Source organism: Rhinolophus sinicus, chromosome 1, assembly GCF_057876585.1.
Source record: "Rhinolophus sinicus isolate RSI-liver-muscle chromosome 1, RSI-T2T, whole genome shotgun sequence".
In the NCBI taxonomy this organism is placed as follows: Eukaryota; Metazoa; Chordata; class Mammalia; order Chiroptera; family Rhinolophidae; genus Rhinolophus; species Rhinolophus sinicus.
The window spans coordinates 35076017-35097934 of record NC_142501.1 but is presented as its reverse complement, the minus strand read 5'-3'; the positions used below and the strand labels follow the sequence as shown (position 1 = coordinate 35097934).

General features: G+C 35.8%; 1 protein-coding gene across 2 annotated transcripts in view; it reads right to left on the bottom strand.

Moving 5' to 3' along the window:
* PDE3A (phosphodiesterase 3A) overlaps positions 1–20953 on the bottom strand; it is a 273155-nt gene extending 252202 nt beyond the window's left edge. The window contains exon 1 of one of the 2 annotated variants that reach the window (XM_019738322.3): positions 19944–20953. In XM_019738322.3, coding sequence (XP_019593881.3) covers positions 19944–20903 — 960 coding nt within the window. In that variant the 5' untranslated portion in view covers positions 20904–20953. The remainder of the gene's footprint in view (positions 1–19943) is intronic. The other variant, XM_019738312.3, reaches the window with a different exon arrangement.
* Between the last annotated feature and the right edge of the window lie 965 nt (positions 20954–21918).

The window sequence follows — 21918 nt, the reverse complement described above, 5'->3', positions numbered from 1 at the left end:
TCCCATAATTTGGTGCATCAAACCTCAAACCTTCCTTTTCCAGCTGCATTTTAGACCTATATGAAGTGATAGTTATAAATGTGTCGGTTGTTTTAATATTTGTATTCAGTACAAAATCATGGACAAAATGTCATATTGACATACTGGTTCTTTTCCTAGCTATGGTTTTTGTACCAAGGATAACCTAAGGCATTACTAAACTTGCTGCGGATTTCCATTGTGTTAAAGGTCTACTTTGAATAAAGTAGATAAATGGAACTATTTTAATTCCCTAAAACTTGACCAAGTTTTAGATAGTGTTTTCTTTCCTCCAACTTTTTCACTATTCTAGCCACACATAATTCACAAGAAGATATTCAGGAGAGTAGAAATCGTGACTTTCTTCCTATTTTCAACTGTATCAAACAAGAGCAAAGGATCCTTGTAAGTACCAAAGACACACACAGTTAGAGCTTAGTGTTAACTCATGTGAAGGTCTTCAAAGTTTTAGCTGACCACAAATTAAAAATTAAATATCAATCTATACATTATTTTGCTGATTAAAAAAAAAGATAACACAGTCTATGTATGTGTTAAGGGTCTTACTATCCAGATTAGTGATTTGTAATGTGACAGAATCACAAGTCCCCTAACTGCTCTGGACTTCTAAATTCCAAAAGACCATGATTAGAAAAAAAATCAATAAATAACAAAAAGGAGGAGAGGTAGAGGGATAGAGGAAGAGACAGAGGGGGAAGGTATGGAAGGGAACTTTGCTCCCTGACACAGTAGTTTAAGCAAAAGCTTACTGAGGACCACTTGTCTGTGATATCAGAAATTAGGCTCTACCTTTAATTTCCCAGCAACCCTATGATATACAGCAGTGAAGCTTTCTAGGAAAAGGAACACATACATAAATAAGAAAAAAGTCCTCCACAAATCCATTATGATATATAAAGACAAGTTTAGAAAAATACTGAGAGCAATGAAGATTTTACCTGGTGGGAATCTTCACCAAGTGAGCAAAGAAGGAAGATATAGATATAGATATATAGATATACAGGTATATAGATATAGATACATACACACACACACACACACACACACACACACACACACACACACACACACACACACACCAGTGTAAGCATCTAGAATAACCCCAGAAAAATATCAAAGTGGAATTCAACTTGATAATTTTACAAGGTTAACAGCTCTAGACTGCCTAGATTGTCCCAACTAATAAAACAATTTTTTTAAACTAGTCATATGATGCAGCATTCATTTGTTTGAGGATAAGAATCTTGCCCTTAATTTTTAAAATGTGGTCAGGGTTATGGTAGTGCATCACCCAGGGATTTTCAAAGGGTTACACAGAAGCTACAGTCTGTACTGACTTTAGTTGGTCTATTTTATTGGTAAGAGCAGCACCAAGAGTACAAAGTTGTCTGTCCTGTAATATTCAGGACCCTATTTAAAATCTAATCTCAAAAAAGGGTGATAGTCTTTGTGCTAATTAAAAGGCCAACGACTACAACCTTTCTGTGTTTGCAGTTATAGACTAGCGACAAGAAGCTTCTGGATCAAAAAAGCATGTACATACTGACTGAGTAAGGAAACATAGTGAGCATATGTAATTCTGATATTAAAATTTTTTTGTGAATGGATGAAATTGGCCTCCTCCAGGCAAACATGGCCACATGAGGTTGAAAAAGTAACAAACATGGAATATTTCCAAATCAAACACACACACACACACACACACACACACACACACACACACACACACACACCATCCTCCTTTCCTCAGAACTTTAAACAAACAAAAGCTGGTCTTCTGATGGTTTCTCTCTCGAAGAACAGCATCCAAATCTTTCTAGTTGCCCAGATTCACAACTTTAAGGACTGTTCGTGCACTTTGTTAACATTTTCCACCATCAATCCGTGTCTAATCCTGTTGATTGCAGCTCTTCATTTTTTTCTTAAATCATTTTCCCTTTCCACCCACACTGTCCTAACAAATCTTGTATCTGTCACCAGGACTTTTACAGCAGTTTCTTAAATGTCTCCTGTCTCCAATTTGCCTTTCATCTGATCCACTGCTATCAAAATTATGCTGCATCCATTCCATCACCCAATGCTTAAAATTTTCAGGAACTTCTGGTGCAGACAGAACAATGATCATATTCCTCAACCTAATCATAAGACACTCTCTGTTTTTCCTTCCCCACCTCCAACCTTCTCTGTCTTCTCTCTTAAAAATTTCCTACCATCCCGCCTGTCCCACTACCATAACACTAGGTTATCTGCGTCATATGTTTTTGTTTTTTTTTCAGAACAATATCACCCCACACGTGGCCTCCAGCTCCACAATACATTTCACCCTTACCCTCCTTCCTTCCCTCTGAACCTCATGTCCACAGGAGAAATACAGCAAAACATTCTTTCAAACATATATTCTTATGTTTTCCTTTTTCAGATGTAGTCTTTGTATTGTACCGAAGTTGATTATAGTCAGCTTGTTATTAACATAAACACATGACAAAAATTAAACATAAATCAAAAAGAGAAGTCAGAAAGGAAAGACAGAATTTTACCAAAAATCCATGTTAAGAGAATGATGGCATTCAAGCATTAAATTTGGTTATGACCTTTCTGGAGAGCAAAGTTCTCATGACTTCTCTGTATTTCAAAGCATTTATCACTTGGCATTGTAATCATTTGTTCATGTAGTATCTATTACAAGCTCAGGGAGGGGGTGCAAGGGCAGTCCATTTTAAACCCTTCCCCAACAATCCCACCCTCTCTGGCATGTTGGGGCACTCTTCAAATATTCTGGAATAAAAATGATGAACAGTGTAAGTTTTCCAAGGAGAATTCCCACAATCCAGAGATTTCCTGTCACAGTCTAGAAGCTAACCATGTTAATGGTGACATTCCCACTAAAAACAAGAAGCACTTACCAGTCAGTACTGGCATTTGGATCTTCCCCACAGTGAAATTCCCTAGTATAAATTAATAATCTGACATTCTGGTTGATAAACTATAGTTTTATTATTAGTGTGCCTCAGCAATGGATAACCTCAGGTTCTATGGGAAAGGTGCATCTCTCACCTGAAAGACTGAAATCTGGATTACAGCCAAATGCAAACTTCAGGGCCAACTCCCTGCATTCCCCTCATCAGCCGCCACCAATCCAGACAGACACTCCACTGGGCAGAAAAATGCCTACCAATCTCTGTCGCTTTAACTCAATCATCTCAAACATAATCAGCTAGTGCTAATCTGCTAACTCTCCTTGGATTGTAAAAAGAGGATGGAACACTTGAGTCAAGATTACATTTTTTTTTGTTTGTTTAACTACAATCTCTGATTCTATTATGTTTATTTCTGGAAAGATATTTTTTGAGGGGAAAGATTTGAGACCATAGTCTCTTTATTTTTTTATATCTAGAAACTGGTTTAATATTTTCAAATATATTTCCACAGAAGTTTAGTTATTCAAATGAGAAAGCATGTTTATAATATAAAATAAATATGGAAGTGATTTTTCAAACATTACACACTGCTTTATTTCCCTATTCATTTATTTAAACAAGCAATAACAAACAGAAAAATGCAGTTCCTTAGTCTTATTCAGGAAATGTAAAGAATAATCAACAAATTCTGACCACCAAAACTGAAATTAATTAATATTATATACAGTGAAACTCAGATGCAGAAAAAATAAAATATAGAAATATCTCAATATTTCTGCATATGAGTTATGGATAAATTTTTATATATTATAAAATTAAAATGCTTCTATTTTACTTATAGACTAAGCATAAAATATTAGAAAATTATACTATGTATTTAATAAGTACTTTGGTACACAGAATTCTTTCAGGCAAAAAGTATGTTTTTTTTAAATGTCCATTACTTTGAAAAAAAAAATCATTATAAAGTTGATTTTGATTTACAATCCCCTGGCCCAATAATCAGTGAGGTAGGCTCAATACCTTCCTTATATATGTTTTATAAAGGATTTTCTCTCCTTAGTAGAATATGATTTGTTTCATGTTCATCTCAAACGCCTGTTCAACTTTTAACCAAAATCAGTCCCAAAAGCATTTGTAGTATGTACAGATTTTGGTACACATGTATGTATATTTGTTCATAAAACTATACTTTCAAGTAAAGTTACAAGATTTGTGTATATGTGATTCTAGTTTTCGGGACCCATTTTAGAGGATCATGTATCAGTTAAATCTCCAACCTTGTAAGAAACTTAAGCCATCTGAGTGAAGAATTGAGTAGGCAGGAGGATTTTATTTCCCAGTATGTTTTACCCAGTACTGAAGGCCACATTACCATCCATAGAAGCAACTGGAGTTGCTATTTCCATGTCTTCAAGTTCAACAACTAGAAGCAGATGGCCCTAAAATTGCTCTGTGGACATATCCAGAGGAACAATGTCAAATGACTATATTACTTTATAAAGTTTTAATTGTTTTTCTAACTATAAAACATGTGTGCAGGGTGGAAAACTTAGAAAATACAGAATAGAAAAATAAAAAATCACCCATGATACCCTCAGACAAAAACAAACATTTTGACACTGTTTCTCTCTGCTATGCATTTGATTGTTGTAGGTGGGTGCATGTCTTATCCCCAATTTTGTTTCCTGATTTTCCTCTCCACTCATCAAAGTATTTTTCTCATGTTATTAAAAACTCTTCATTTCATACACTTTAAAATTCCTTATCTTTTGTTTCTCCCAGGCAGTATATAAAATATTTCATAATCAGACATTAACCACAGTGTAGAGTTAGCAAACTCTGTAAAGTTACAGTGCAAACAAGCTATCATAATTTAAATATTTATATAGCACCTATCACTGAAGTGCTTTGTATGTTGACAAATGATCTGAGCTAATATGAAAACAAAATAGAAGCATTCCCTCTATAGGAAGGTCTGGGATGTATTGGCAACATGCCTTTAGATAAAAATGGGATTTGCCAGACTATGCAAAGACTAATAAAAAGAGAAAAGCTTGATTCTTTTTTTGAATAGTCTAATGTTATTGCTATATTAGTGCTTAAGATATTAGAAAATACATCTGTTTAAGAGGGAGAACATGAGAATAATACTTAACTTTATTAAAAATTTATTTTATTAAAATTTATTTTAAAATTTATTTTAAAGTAAAAAGACACTTATTTAAAAATAAAACTTCCAAACCAATTTCCAAACCAAATGTTACAATACCCTAACAAACTAATAAGTTTTGAAGAGTTTAAGATACTTGATTAGAATTTGTTCAGTGTAAGATGGCTTTCCTAAGTCAGGCGCACGATCTGTACGTACTCTGCAAGGCAAAGGCAGAAAATAAATTGGAAACAAACAAAAAAATCAACCCAATCAGATTTTTTTAAAGGAAGAAATGAAATATATATTTATATATCTATATCTATATCTGTATCTATATCTATATCTATATCTATATCTATATCTATATCTATAGCTATATCTATATATATGTATACAGATAGACATATCGATAGACAGATATATACATCCTTAATATTATGCCCCTAAACAAAGAAAAAATTTGAGGAACTCTCTCACTACCCTCAAATAGAAGTTCAGCCATTCAATATCAATTTACAACCTTCCCACTAACAGTACCTCTCAGTCTAATTCCCAATCTTTCCTGGATTATTGCAACAATCTTCTAATTGGTCTCTCTTTTTCCATCCTAACATCTATTCTCACTCCACACAAAGAGCCTGAGAGATTCTATTCAACGTAAGTCTGATTACATCCTTTCTCTACTTAAAACCCTTCAATGGCTTCCCATTTCCTTTGGAGTAACAGAGTCACAATGACTCCCCTGGCCTACTGATCTGCTGGCCTTCTCTCATCACCTGTCTGATACCTCCTCCTATATCACAGAGTGAAAACCAGAGATCTTTCTATGACCAAGTAGGGGGAAACAATGACTACCCCAGGCAGATTTCCTAAGTTGACCCAATGTGGATAGAGTGGGGCAATATAGGATTCCTGCTCCTTCTGAGGTCAAACTAAGATAACACCTCAGACTAGACTGAAAGATCATTCAATAAATGGAAAAATCTAAAAGACAGGTAGTCTGAGTATTGAGCCCTTCAGTAGGGCCCTCTGCAAGCTGGGAAAAAAAAAAAAGGAGCATCTAGACTTCTAGAGGAATATTCTTATGTAATGAAACAATCACTACTTTGTAATGAAGGGCCATTGCCGAGCCAGCACTATACTAGCTGCTTTCCACAATGGCAAATAATAAGGAAAAAGAAGGGTATGGCTGGAATTATACTATGAATAATGGAACTAAAAATTCTGAAAAAAAGAAACAAAAAGCTTTGTTTTTTAAAACAAAATATAGGTTATACCGTTATAATGGCAGAGAAAGCACAAATCATGTTCCTGGTGGGGTTATACTATACACGATTGCACAACTGACTCTGAAAAGTGTCGTCAGCCATTTTTAAAAAAATGTTGAAAGACTCCATTAATTTTCCTTAATATCTCCCTTCATCCTTTTTCACTAACATCTTCTTCTGAGGCACCTTTCCCCATCTTTGTCAGATTTTTCTCTTTCCACTGTTAACCTGTCTGGTTCTCCAGGCTCTTCATTTGTCTGATTGCAATTTAAGTAACTCTCTAATTAATCATTGTAATAAACTTTCAGAAAATACACATCTTTTGTAAGATTTTTCAAGTCTTTTTTTTCTATCAAATGCAATTTTGTTTACATTGTTTTACATTGTACTTTCTGATATTTAGCCTACAACCTTCAATGACATGGCACTAATGGGTAGTAATAGATGCTATTCTTGATCTTGACAAGAACCGATATCCATTATTTCCATTAATTTAATCTTCACACCTTAGAAGTAGGCTGTATTACTCCAGCTCAGAAAGTTGAAGAAACCTGTACACATGACAAAGCCTTGGCCTGTCTCAGTCCAGTGCCCTATACTCTTTCTACTTAACATTTATATAGCAATTTTTTTTAACTTTATAACAGTTGTATGAGATAGGTAGACAAACTATTATTCTTATTTTACAGAAAAGGGAATTGATATGCAGAGAGGTCAAAGAACTTCTCTTAGGTATTCTCAATGGGGAAATCAAAGTAAAAATTTTATGAATGTCACTGGTTCATAAAATATAATCTGTCTGTCTGTCTGTCTGTCTGTCTGTATGTATGTATGTATGTGTATAAATAAATAAATATTTTTTCCACGATACTAAGGCAAATACTTTTTAACTATTTGATTAATAAGATTGTAAAAGTCAAAATTTTCTGCCCAGTTGTAGTAGACAGAAGTTTATAGCCCGTGTTTCTCTGCTAAAGTACCTAGAGTGCTCCTTAAAACTTTAGACTTCTGGGCCCTACTCTACACATAACTAAATAAGAATATCTGACCATAGGACCTAGGAATTTGCTTTTTAATAGGCTTCCTAGATGATTTTTATTCACACTAAAATTTGAGAACTATAGCATGCACTCCGATTTAGAAAATGCCAGATGATGATGTATAATTATAAATACGTGAGGTCAGGCAATCTCCTCACAAATTTTAAAAGCATTTGAAGGAAGTCTATCAATTTATTAATTATAGGCATTGATTGTTAGAATTCATCAACAATGATTTGATGAACATCGCATTATATAAGATTAATTAGCAACAGGGGAAAAGAAGATAAGAATCTAGGCAAATTGAAATACCTAGAAGGTAACCAATAGTCAATGTGAAATAGAGTCCTGGATCTTAAACAGGATACATTTACTTGCTGACATTTTTAGTCAATCTGGTCATGTAATACATAAAAGTTTACACAAGAATGCCATAAGGGTACATTTATAAGGCAAAATGGTAAGTGTGCTAAAGAATAAAAATCAATGTCTTGGAAAGTAATGAATGTCAGGAAAGTTCATGAATAGCATTATGACCTCCGAAAAATAATCTAAGTGTTTTTGGTCTTAGAACAGATCCCGAGCCAATGCATGGCTACACTTCCTGCTCAGTATCCAGGAGTGACTCTCTTAGGCTCTTCTCCTTCTAAACAAAAAGGAGTTCTAGATTTTAAGTGCACCAACATTATATCCCCCAAAAACCATACAATAAATTTGGGGGGAAAAAAGACTGAGGAATTATTGGTTTGATTTTGATCTAGTTTTCTTTGAACAAGTAAAATACTAATATCAATTTCTTTCACAAATTTATGATGGACAATATCCATTTCTGAATGCTACTTTATTTTTTTAGATAACTTACTCAGTGTTCAGCTATATCTGTATCCAACATTTCCAACCAAGTTCTCATACTTTTCATTTAGGACTTGTTGATTGTGTACGGAAGTTCCACTGAAAACCTTTAAAAGCTCTAGTCATTCTCTGAAGGGGTTAAGAAGATTCAATCCAATTATTATTCAAGCAAAAAGGAATGAAGAGAAGCAAACAAACGAGGCTACTGACTTAATAACTGTGCTATAATTTAGGCCCTGTTTATCTAGCCAAAACAATTCCAATTATAGCAAAAACAAATAATTAAGAATAAAAACAGACACTATTCAAAAATGGTACAGACACATAGTTAGCTTCCCACTCTAAAATGAAAATAGAGTTAAAAAGGTTTTGCTTATACCTTTTTACGAAAATGTCAAATAAATTTAGAAATGGCTTATTTACAAGAACATATTTTGATTATTTCAAAATATAAATTAATTTATAACTAAATCCTCAGTTTGCAATACTTTTTTTTCAAATATCTGAAACAAAATTCATATTTTTAAAAAATATATTCAAAGAAATCTCAAACTCTTAAAGTTTTCAGTAATGGTAACCTTTCTAAAATATCAACCTATTAGACCATCTGACATTCAAAGACAAAAAGAAACTTATCTCTATAAAAGTAAGTTGGAAATAACTTTTCTATCTAAACACTACTCTTAGTTAATCTAAAGGCATGATGATCTGCCTAACATACTCAAAAGAGATGTCTCTGATTTCAGTGACAGGATACAACAATATCTATTACATATTAAAACTACAGCAACAAAACATTTTTATTTGACTCAAAACTTTCAATTTTAGTAAGTCAAGGTCTATTAAAAACTAGATGGACCAAAAAAATTGACAGGATAAACTAAAACTTGTCATTTCAATAAAACCTTGTAAATTGTTCTTTTTAATTTTTCAGTTCATTTGGACTCTGAAATTATCCTACCAAACTAGATTGTTCAGCACAATTGGACTACAACTACAGCTGGATGACATTACGAATAAGCTAATTTATCAAAGTCATCTCTGGAAGCAACTGTCTCAAACTGTATTTTGTAATTGAGCACAATTATAAGATAAAATAGAGATAGTATTTACTTTACATTAGACTTTTCAGGAAACACAGCTATTCAGTAAGAACCCTAGTTGAAGAACACCTGCCAACAATTTGTAGAAAGTGATGGGTCAAGTAAAGTCAAAGTTTATCCTTCTTTTCTCAATTAAGTTATTAGTTGAAACAAAAAAAAAGCTGAATTTTTATTTTTCTAAAAAATATACACTAATTTCAGATGTCTTTCTAAAGTTTACACTACAGCCATTTGGGTTGGTTATTTTCATTTAGCAGTGAGCTAAAAATAAACATCTAGGACTCATACTGGCCATGGGATTTCCTACCAGTAAGTACACAGGCAAATTCGGCCCCTTATCTGACACATGCAAGAGAATATTTTTTAACCCTTTTGCCACGATGGTCAGATATATCCGGATGAATATATCTGAAAGTTTTATACAGAAAAATAATGTCATTTATATACAAAGCAGCTCAAATTGTTATTATCAAATGCATACAATAGTCAACATATCAATTTTTTGTTTTTGTGTGGATTTCTGACACATTTAAAAAAAAGCTTGAAAGTAATTAACACAGCAAAAGAGTTAAAGTAATAAAAATATATTTAAAAATGTAAGCTCATAGACTAGTTAAAAGGCTAGCTATTTTCTCTATAAAAGTTTACTTAAATTGGTTTAAGCACTAGCTCATTCTCAGGAAATTGGGGAGATAAATATTTCAGATTAAAAGTTATATATTTCTTTTCCATCCATTTATCCTGTCAGCCAGCACCTACAATGAGCAAGGCACTGGGCCAGAATTTTCTAAAGAAAATATTTATGGCTGAGACAAGGAAACTAAAAAGTTTGATTCCTTTATAATGAAAACTGTTTTTATCTGACTGTGATTTCCTTAGTTTCTGAGCCTAGAAAGAAAATTTTCAAGGTAGCCTAGGCAACTCAACAGGTTCTCTCCAAACTTTCTAAGAGACAGTTGCTGAGACAGGACCTCTAAATACTAACTCCCAAAACAAGGGGATATTTCAGATCACAAGGACAAACGCTGCCTCCTGAGGAGCATGTCCTAAGTAGACCTGTTAGTTTGATCCTGTAAAATACTTAGTTTAAAAATAAGAACTATTTCTTTTGTCTTCACACTAGTTTATTATAAAAATGTCCTAAGGACGCTGACTCCACATAGGTTGCCACAAAATAAAACATTCCCCCCAAAATAATATTTCTATGACTTCAAATTTCCATTAGGTTTATTTAAGTAGATTATACCTGGAGAGGAAGAAACACTTGCCACATATGTAGCATAAATATTCAGTTATTTAAACTTACTTCAGAAGATGGAAAATTGTTATTAAAATTCTATTAAATCAAAACCACAACCTTCTTGCATAAAATTAGTTCACTATTCTGACAAGGTGTTATGGGTTGTAGGGGCTAGAAAGGCAATCCTTACATTTTTAAACAGACTCTGAGCAAAAAGAATCTATTAGGTTAAAAATAAATGAATAAAATGCATTTCTTTGAAAAAAATCTATACATACACACACATGCAGGTACACACACACACACACACAGACACACACACACACACACACACACACACACACATTGTCAGAAAGGAGACCAAAAACAAAGAAATTTTACAAAACCAACCTCTACATTAATTTAAAGCAATCTCAAAATTAGCCAGGGCAAATGACTAGTTACATTCAAATACAGTCTTTCAAGTAACAGCCATGATTGCTATGGCGTTCTATTCTTCAGCTGGCTACTTCAAAAAGTCTATATTAAGCCAACTTCACCAGGAGTGAGACTGAGTCCACATTATTTCATTTCAGCCAAACGTGCTTCTTTGTATACCATGATTCTATTGCCTGTTGCTCTTTTCAGATTAGTTCCTAAGTGATATGTAAAAATCTATGTATTTTTATTCTGGAATGCAAAGATAAATAATATGTCTTTCTTTCAAAAAGGGGAATTTACAAATCAAAAGTCACTATAAGCATTACACACAGATATAAACCATTATTAAAAAATAAATGTACACTTTTAAATAATCATACTATATATTTATATAAAGGAAAATGACATATATAAAAAAGTAATTTTCTCATTAATTCTCAATATAACATTGGAACTATGCCTAGACTTAATGAATTCATAGAGTTTGGGGAGAGGAAATGGAAGGAAGGTGACCTTGAAAAGTCACCATCTTTTCCATCTGTACATTTTTCTGAGTTCACCCTGCAGTTTGAAATCACATAGAGCACCAAATGCCACTTAATCTCACTTCCTACATTAGAAATTCGACTCAATCAAAATCTCCAGTCCTCTCTATACACCAAATAGAACCATTTTCAGTTTGCATATCCATGAGATTGGTGTTTACATAAGCAAAAGTGAAAACTCATCAGCTCTTTAGAGATACTGTTAAAATTTGTATCCATTAAAGCTGCTAGCAAGTTTGTCACTTTAGTTTCCTAAGTTACAGATAATGACCTGCACTATAAACATAAGCATTTTCATGTCTAAAGAGATGTTAGATAACCCAATTACAGACTAATTACCGTGAACATGACCAATCATGTGTTCACATTGTATATATAAGCAATCCCTGTTACCAATCAAACGCTGAAAGGCAAATGCAAAATTAACTGGAAAACTTGGTACTGTGTTATGAAACAGGTTAACATAAAGGTTCCTTATTAAGGACTCTGTTGAACTCCGTCTCCAATTAAAATAATCATATTTTAAAATGTTTGCAATAATATGAAAGGAGAAAAACAGACTTGTCACCTAGTAGAGTAGTAAGCGGTACAAAAATAAGCTACCAAGATTACATATAAATTTGAATGACTGTCTATTAAGTGCTATCATTAAATCTACATAGATTTTCCATTATAACTGAAGAGGTGACATTAGTAGTCAAGTATTTCATCTCTTGAAAAAGGTATAGTTACACTGTTTAGTAAGGTGGCCATTAGCTATGTGTCTATTGAGTACCTAAAATGGGGCTACCCCAAACTGAGATGTTCTGTAAGTGTAAAATGTACACGCGATGTTGATATTTAGACATAGTACAAACACACAAAGCAAAATATCTTCATTTTTTATACTGATTTTATGTTGACATGATGTGATGGATTAAATTACACATTATTATTATGGATTTCACTTATTTTTTTATGTTTTTATGTGGTTACTAGAAAATATAAAATTAAATATGTGGCTCATGTTATATTTCTATTGGACAGCGCTTATCTATAATGTTTACAAGACTGTTTTCATCAAAGCCACTGGGTGACACTGTTTCTCCACTAAATGGACACAACCAAAGCAATTTCCTGGCAGAGGAAAAAAATCTCACACATACACAGGCAGGCACAATTGTGCGAGCGCATGGGCGCATGCACAAACACCAACAGACATAATGTGCTCCTTATAATTATTCATATTTTTAGGATGAAAGAACATAAATACACAAGTAATTTTACTATCTTAGCAGCAGTGACTATACTTAAAATCTTCATAATAATTTAGATTCCTAAATAATAAATAACAGCTCTAATCGAATCAAACAGGCATTAGTTTGTGACTTTTCCCAGATAGCTTTCCGCCTTCTAAATGGCAATGTTCTTCATGACCTCCTCTAATATTACATCCTATTTACTTAAATTTTAATGCATTCTTAAGGAAACCATGCAAAATAATTCAGGTAAACAAAAATAACCAAATGTTTTTGCTAACAAAGAAATGCTTTACTGATTTGTAGGTTAATTTTTGCCTTAAATTTTGAAATCCTGAACACTTTCAAATCAATTTATGGAGAAATTAAAATAAAAACAAAATTTAATATTTAAGTCACCACCACATACTCTAATGAGATAAAGACTTCACAAAGTTAGACTTTGCAATGCAATAGATATTCATTCATAGGGCAAAGTCCGGAATAATACATCCCAGAGGCTGCCTGGTACTATTTGATGACCAGAAAATTCATTGTAAGGGCTCAAAAGTTTTGTGTTATTTGTACATCCAATGGGTTTTACTCAATCTTCTAACTCTGAATGGGAATTTAGAGTTGGCTCCATGTGTAAAATCACAAAGATACCTAGTCTTAAAATTACCAGCCTGATTCCTTTCCTACCCCTTTCTCCCAGCAGCACATTCAACTCCAAGAGAGAATTGGATAAAAGCCAACATTTTGCCTCGGGCTGGCTACATACGTTTAGCTGACTCTCCCTCAGCTTCCTTCTCTATAAAATCAGACTAATTCTAGTCTCCTAACTACAGTCTGCACAGAATTAAGCAGTTTCAGATTTCATTGCAACAAGTTACTTAGAGCCATAAACTACCTCAAGATATGAAAACAATCATTGTACTAAATTAAAGTATAACGTGTCCTAAATCCCATAGCATTTTACCTTTATTTCAGAAGTATAAATGTATACTAAGTTGATTTCCATTTCCAAGATAAAATTCTCCCAGTCTTCAAAATCTAAAACATTTATGTTTAACTATTATGTGTTAAGACCTTCTAAAAAGTTTATAAAATCATAGACCTTTTCCCCAGAAAAATGAACAGAGGATAATTTTGAATAAAATTTCAAAGAAGAAATGAATGGTTCTGGATCTAGATTTAAAATCTTCTCTAAGCTATTATACGCATTCCTTAGACATTTAGCAAAGAGGTCACTGAGATATTTTACTGTGGTTTCCCCTTTTCTTATGGTGACATCTCGCTATTATAACTAAGCTCTAAGCTCTGGAAAGACAGGTGCTACATAGTATCTGTCTGTGTATAATTTGTATGATTTTTAGCACAAGGCCTAATACACAGATAAAACGTGTTAATATGACATTTGATAGGTTCACTGACCAAAGACCTCTATGAATAACATCAGCTATTCAGATAACATCAGGTAGCATCTTTTTTGAAAAACAGCAGTATACATGTATGGTGAACACATGGCCAACTAATATTTTTGACTATTGTTATCCAACAGATCTTTGTCTGAACTACAACTTATGCGCATCTTTAAGATTTTTTTTCCTCCAGAGATCAAACCTGTGTATTTTATGTTGACAACAGTGTAAACATATATTCTCATTTCAAAGTGAAGACAATTCCCTAAGGTAGCCTTGGGGGGTGAGTGGGGTGGCTCCTTTTAAAAAATACTACCAATAGTAAAAGTATATATAGGTAATTACTAAAAGCATTTACATTTCTATGTAAAGGAAATAATGTTCACTTGAATATTAACAGAGCATATCCTTAGAAAATGGAGATGTCTGAACCTTCTGAGGTTCATTCTGAATTATTTGATAGAGCTTTACCGTAAACATAAGTGTAGAAAAAAATACAAATTGAGTTTTCAATCAAAATTCAATATTTAAGTCAATCTCATACTTAGGGTTCTTTTGGTTTTTTGTTTGTTTGTTTTTCCAGAAGATACAATTATAAATATTACACACAGAAGAGAAGAGGAAGGAGGAAGACTTCACGGAATGGACACACATGGCCAACTAAATAAACAACTCATCATTTACGTGTAGGGTTACGCATACTTTTACAAAGCTAAAGAAACTCGCCCTATGCAAAGGCATTGCTTAGCTATGTCAAAATCTCTTCAGAAACAACATGATAAAATAGTTGCATTGATTACCTTCATCTATGAGATTACATCTCTCAACAATAAGGCTTTCTGAAAACTACAACTCCCACCATAAACCCAAGACAAACTCCTTTTTTGATAGATTAAATAACACAAGTTTCAATGACGTTTACATAGACTCTGCCGGGCTGTTACTGGCACAAACCACATTAACTGAAAATCTTAAAATATAATATATGGGCATATTTCTAATTTTGAGGCTCATAAACATCCTAATTTTAAGGCTCATAAACATTCAACATAATAAATAAGAACTTATTTAACACAGAAGTAAAATTAAATTTGGTAAAGCATTTATTCAACTAGAGTCCTGAAGAGATTATTCTCAGAGCTATACTCCTAATATAATAAAACAAATTCACACAAATGTCACTACAGATATAATGAATGTTTTTTCATGCCAGTGTCACTCACCCTTGCCTGCTTGCACCCCCTCCCCCAGGCTTTTCAAAATGTATTTCATACACAGAGTCACTGTTCTAGTTGTTTATTTAATTAACATGACAGCCCAGCATACACAGCATTTCTTTCAGTTCTACAGTTTTAACTTTTTACACTTTAGACTCAATACAGAAAGAGTAAAATTACTGTTTGACTCTTTCCAACCTCTGTAAATTTATATAGATTCACTAACTATTTCTGTCAGTTAAAACAGTTTTTCAGTATGCTTTAAATATCTGTATTCACAAAGTAAAATCACAATTTTGTCCCTACACGCACAAAAAAATTATTTTCCCTCACCTTTCCCAAGGGATAAGAAAATCTTGCTTTTCCTTTTCAATATTTTCAGAAGTTGACATTAATTAATTTTAATTCTGTCAGCAGGTCATAAATAATCAATATTGTTCTTTGTATCACCATAAGCTGAGTTATACCACTGAAAATGTGATAGAGCTACAATTTAATTAAAAACCATGATTGTTTTTGAAATGTATTCAATTTGAGTAATATGTTACACAAAAATTTAAAGAATATATTCCACATGTTCAGAAGAAATAGTTCTGTATTTCATAAGTGCACTATAAATGAAAATTATACTTTTTACCAAAGACATAACAAGGCCTACCATATGCCTACTATGAAAAAACATACCGATCTCTCCTATTTTTCTTTTACTACTTTTGTTGTTTGCTTTTTTGTTTGAAAATATCTTTTTTACATCAGTGATGGAAAACTTGATTCCACCTTTGATAACCAAACACCAGACTCCATGACATTCCTACAAAAATCCTACTTTTGCCAAAGATGCGGGAGAGCTTTAGGAAAAAAATCTCATAGGAACTTTCCTAGTTGTAGGAAAAAAAATTTTGCTTTTTAGTGACACAATACAAAGTATCTAGCTACGTATTTCTGAGTGATATTGTATCCATCACAAAGAAATTTGTAATTAAGTGGTACAAATGCATTAATGAAGAGTCATATGCCTTGTGTTTATTTTATGTGAAACCATAGGCAAAAATATTAAATTCTTCTTAACATGTAACTGAAAATGGCATTGGTTAGAATCTTTCAAAAACGAATGTGTAAGGCGGTCAATGTAATTAGACAGGAATGACTAGCCAATTGTGTTCTTTGCTGTATAAAGAGAATAGAGAGACACCCCTTCGAATACAATGTCCAAATGGTAAAAATTGCATAGCTAAAATTTTATGTTCAAAAATATTGTATGTATTAATCATATACTACATAGTAATTAAAAAAATTCTAGGTACCTGTGTGTTTTGCAGCGTTTGGAGGGTACAGTCGTAACTTGAGACATACCAGTACCTGCCCTTGGATGTGAGCATATACTTAGAAAAGACACATACCTTATGTTTACCTTAAGGAAAACATTGCTTTCTTACACTGACAAACAAAAAAGTAGAGTTGGACACACTGATCCACAAAGTCATCATCAGTCTTGAGGATACTGAGCTGATAGAACTAAACTGAAAGGCACAGAAATGTTACAAACTTTGTTTATGGGATATAATGATACCTTCAACTTGCAATTATAGACACACCTAGTGTTGGATTAATCCCGTGACTGAAGATTAGACCTATTTTTCCTTTCTTTGCTTGAAGTCATCTTTATCATCAGTGCTGCAAAACTCAATTCCATGGACAATGTCCAATCTATAGACTTAATTATGGTTCAGGAAGGAATAAAGGAAGGGAGGGAGGGAAATATATACTCGTATGTCCGTTGGCTTGTCTTTATGAGAATTTTATCACCTATTCTCCTTGACCTTTTAGAATTGAGTCACTGAAGAGAGTTCATAAGCAAGTGGCCACTATCATTCATATGGAGAAGAAAAGGCTGAAATTCTGTCACCTTTAAACCTCACAACGAGCAAAGTCCAGATAAATTCTCAAGAGGCCTCTGCCAGACTCTGTGCTTTATGTCTTTACACCTCTACTTAAAAGTCATTTGTTGCCTGAGTATTGTCTTGAGCTGAGAGTAGACAATCTTTCAGAAAAGAATTCCTAATCAGGTAGCATTCAGGGGAGTATTATACACGTGTTTGATAATGATTTTGATTCCTGATAAAGTATGCAGATGACAGTGGTACACTTTGCACCCTTAATCAGAAGTATGTTTCCTTATGATAAAACAGATAAGCCATTTACTATATAGCTCCTTAACTTTTCACAGTTAGGCTAAAGTATGAGACACTGCCCTATCTCATAACATACTGTTCCATATTGGTTCCCACCCACCCCCAACAATTATGCTCAGCAACAACTTTAATGTGTCATATATAAAAACTAGTCTTAGGTAACACCTACACAATCACCCATGCCTCATTAAAACATCAAGGATCTAAATTTCTGTTAAATGTAACCTTGTTTTTCCATCAACCATAAGATATAAAGTCTTTCACTTTAGAATAGTCTTTATAAACACAGCCTTTAAAAACATAGTAACCAAAGAAAATGATCAAAAGAGATTATAAATACGCATTTTCAACAGCGTTAATCAGCAAAACATTTAAAAATACAATGTTCAGTTATTTTCTTGTTAGTTTGAAGATTATTCAAATTTTCTTTCAATTCAAACCAGAGAAAAACCAATAAAAATCGACGGGTTAATTAACACTGCTGGTTAATTCATCTAAATTCCGTCTTATCTGAAATCCACTCTTAACTCCTTCTAACGTTAATGTAGATTTTCAGAAATTCAATTTTAGAGGTTAAATGATATTAATCTGGAGTCGAGTTATTTATCATTAAATCACAGATTTGCCTTAGAAATTACAGTTCAATTTTGCAACAATCGTATTTCTCTATAAGTTAAACAAAAGTGTGTTCTAAACATATTTAAACTAGTAGCATTTTTATTTAAAAGACATTCTCTCCTACAAAGGTGAAAAGAAATTAAATGTTTTCCCCCTAATTGGTTTAAATTTAATCATAAATATAGCTTACTTTATTCTGGTGATTTCAAAATTTCTACCAAATCTAAGTATCAGCGAGTACCCTGTTTTTAACTTCACTCTTAAAGCTTCACTTTTAAAACTTCACTTTCATGTATAAACGCACAAAATATTTGCTTTATCTAAATGAAAAGCTAAATAAGTACATTTGTTTTAAAATAAACAGAGGTTATGATGCTGTCATCCATTCTGCTAAATACTGTCAAACAATCACATTCTGTGTAATCAACTCCATTTCAGAAACAAACTAGCCACCCACACCACATGGTGACTGCAATTTCTTAGAAATATCTAAATGACTATCTGCAGAATAACCTAAAAAGAAAAGGATTAGTATATCTTGGGATAGCCTCTCACTCCCCGAAGTCCTAATAGTACCATAAGTAGGCAAAAATTTAAATGGGAAAAGTGTAAATTTCCACTTGCTGTACATAACAATCTTCCATCACTCACTCTGAAGCGTCAAATCTGCTTGGAGTAGAGAGGTGAACACTTAAATATGCCTTTTCAGATACAATTTGTATTTAAAATTAGGATTTGTTCTTTTTTGCCCATTATAGCAACTATATTCCATGGTCTTAAAAAGCTTAATGACAAGATTCACCCCCCAAATTCACTAAAGTTTATTATCTGGGACAACTTCACTCATAATTCTAGTACTCAGCCTCCCTTCTGAAAGATTTATATCACCAGCAATCTTAGACATATTCTCCTGCATTAATACCTCCTGTATAACCTGTATAAATCTATTTGAATTTCTAAATATCCACTTACGTATGTATACTCAAGAAAAATGTTATTTTTTTTAGTTGACACTAACAGCACAGTTCACAATTTTGACAAATTCTGAAGTCCAGACATATTGTTCTCCAAATTATAATACAATGCTCATTAGCATGTAATAACATATGTCCCCAAATTACATTTAAAAACAAACTGGGCACCCCCAGATGCAGGCTCTTCAAGTAAAACTTACTGCAAAACCAGAAAGTGTGTATCAATACCTCACCTTCAGGCATTTCTTGCTTTACTCTAGAAGCGTTTTTACTGACTTCCATAAACGTTTACCTGTCACTTTAGAATTTAAAAATGAAAAAAAATAGTAAGCTATCTAGCAAAATACACGTGTTTTTTTTTATTTAAAAAAATCACTCACTGCTTACTAAACTTAATTAGAAAATTCCTGCTAAACCAGGAAAGTATGAGGGTACTTAAAAGTGTAGGGCAGCCATACACCAGGTGTAGCAGATCTAAAAAGTTGGCCCAGCTGTGGAAGACCCTGCAAATTCCATATAGTTTTATTACTTATTCATGTTCCTGTTGTTCATACTGTGTGAGAGGGGGAGGAAAACTCGCTACTTTTCTACTGTCTTAAGTTACACCGCTCTTCTAGGCTATCTTTCCTTTAGTCCCCAGCACTCGGATTCCCTCCACTTCGCGCGGGTTCCCAGTGTTTCAAGTTTTCCCGAAAGGCGAGAGAGAGGAGCCGCCAGTGCTTACCTGTTCCCTCGGTATGCAAGGCAGGGAGGTCCTCCGATGGGTCTTGCTGCCGCACCCTGACATCTCGGCGGACACCACGGAGCTAGACCGCCTCCTCTTTTTAAACACCGGGGTATCTTCCTTGGTCCCAGCAATCAGCTGGGACCCAAAATGCTCCCTTGTGGCCGCTCCCGCGGACTGCGGCAAGATTTGCTCCACGTACCTGGCCAGGAGGATCCCCAGTACGCCGGCCAAGTACGCCAGGTAAGGTCTCCAGGCGACCTTGAACCTCTCTAAGGAAATGAGGGACACGGTCCTGACCGCGCTAGTCAAGGCGATCATGAGGACGCCCAGCCTCAGCCTCAGCACCAGCCATGTCGCGGCCGCCAAGCAGCTGAGCACCACTCCCGCAGCTGGGAGCGAGAGTAAATGATCGTCCCCGACGCCCAGCCCAATCTGGACGAGCGCTTCCCCCACGCAGCAGGCGGCCAGCAGCGCAACCGCCAGAGGCAGGCGCACCCCGGCGCGCAGGAGGTACAAGCCCATCCAGAAGAAGGCACACAGGAGACTGAAGAGCAGCGCTGAGGGCTGCAGCCAGGGGCTGAGCTGCGCGCCGCCCCCGGGAGCACCTCCCCGAGGCCCCGGGAAGACGCCCCCTTCTGCTGCCCCGGCCGCTTCCTCCTCCTCCTCCGCCGCCGCCTCCTTACTCTGCTTCAGGTCACAGCCGATCTCACCGCGGACCAGCCTCACCAGTAGCGCCAGCAGAAAAGACAGGGAGCCCGCGCACAGCGCTGAGGAAAGTTTCCGGGAGCGCCGGAGCGGCCGCAGAAACACGTCTCCCCAGCAGGCGCGGCAGCTGGAGTCCCGCGGCGATGCGCGGCCCGCGCCACTTGGGCCGCCCGGGCCCGCCTCGGGGGCTTGACTCAGCCCACCGTGGCCGAGCTTGTCATTGATTCGGGCGGCCTGGTCGGGCACTGCCATTGTGTGCACTTTTCACGGACTTCCCAAGCCCCCCCCCCCCCCCGGGGACTCCCCCACCCCGGGGTACACACACACTCCCTCTGTCTTCGCGGTGCCACCCTCACAATCCCTCCTTCTCCCTAGGCCCACGAGCCACTGAAAGTTTCCGCTTTCGAATAACTCCTGGAGAAGCCTAGATGCTCCGAAGAGACGCCTTCAAGTTAAAAGCTAGCACACGCAGACATAGACTTCCTCCTTTTCTCTCAGAAATGCTTTTAAAATGCTCTGCTCCACCTCCACCCCGACTGATATCCTCCAGGGTCTCTTCCTACTTCAGAATTTTAAAAATTGCCCAAAGCGTCGGGCGCACGGGGGCCACAGACGCTGGAGGAGCCGGGGGCACAGGGCGAGCTCCGGGCCATCTCCGGCGCAGCTCCGCGCGGGGCTGCTGCGCGCCCGGCCCGCGGCCGATGGAGGTACCCCCTTCTTTCCTGCAGCTCTTTCTCTATCACTCTTTCTTTCTCCTCGGCCGATCCTCCCCCGCACGGCCCCAGGAAGCGAACCGCCATTCCCAGGGGCAGAAAGCAAAGCCTCCCCTGCGTTTGTCGGTCCAGTTCATGGTAAAGGGTGGAAAAAATGGCAAAGGGGCTGAGAAATAACCAAGAAGTTGCTAAGTCCCGTCGAAGAGACACACAGTCGGAGAGACGAACGGCTGCCGCCAGAGAAGGGAGGGAGGGAGGTAGAGCGAGAGAGCTGGAGAGGAAGGGAGGGTGAGAGGAAAGGGAGGGTGAGAAAGGAGAATGAGATTTGCTGTCCTTTTCCCCCACCCCCCACCCCCTACCCCGCTTTTCGGTGTGAGGTTGGTAGTAACGTGCAGTTTTACAGAAGGGAAGCGAGTGGAGATTACTGCTTCAACTGTACTTAAAACGCAAGCAAGTGGAGTGATCGGCAATTCCGCTTTCTTTCTTTAAGGCAACTCCCTAGGAAAGCTTGCCGAGACGAGCTCCCGCCTCCTTCCCCGGAGAAGGCGCTGCTC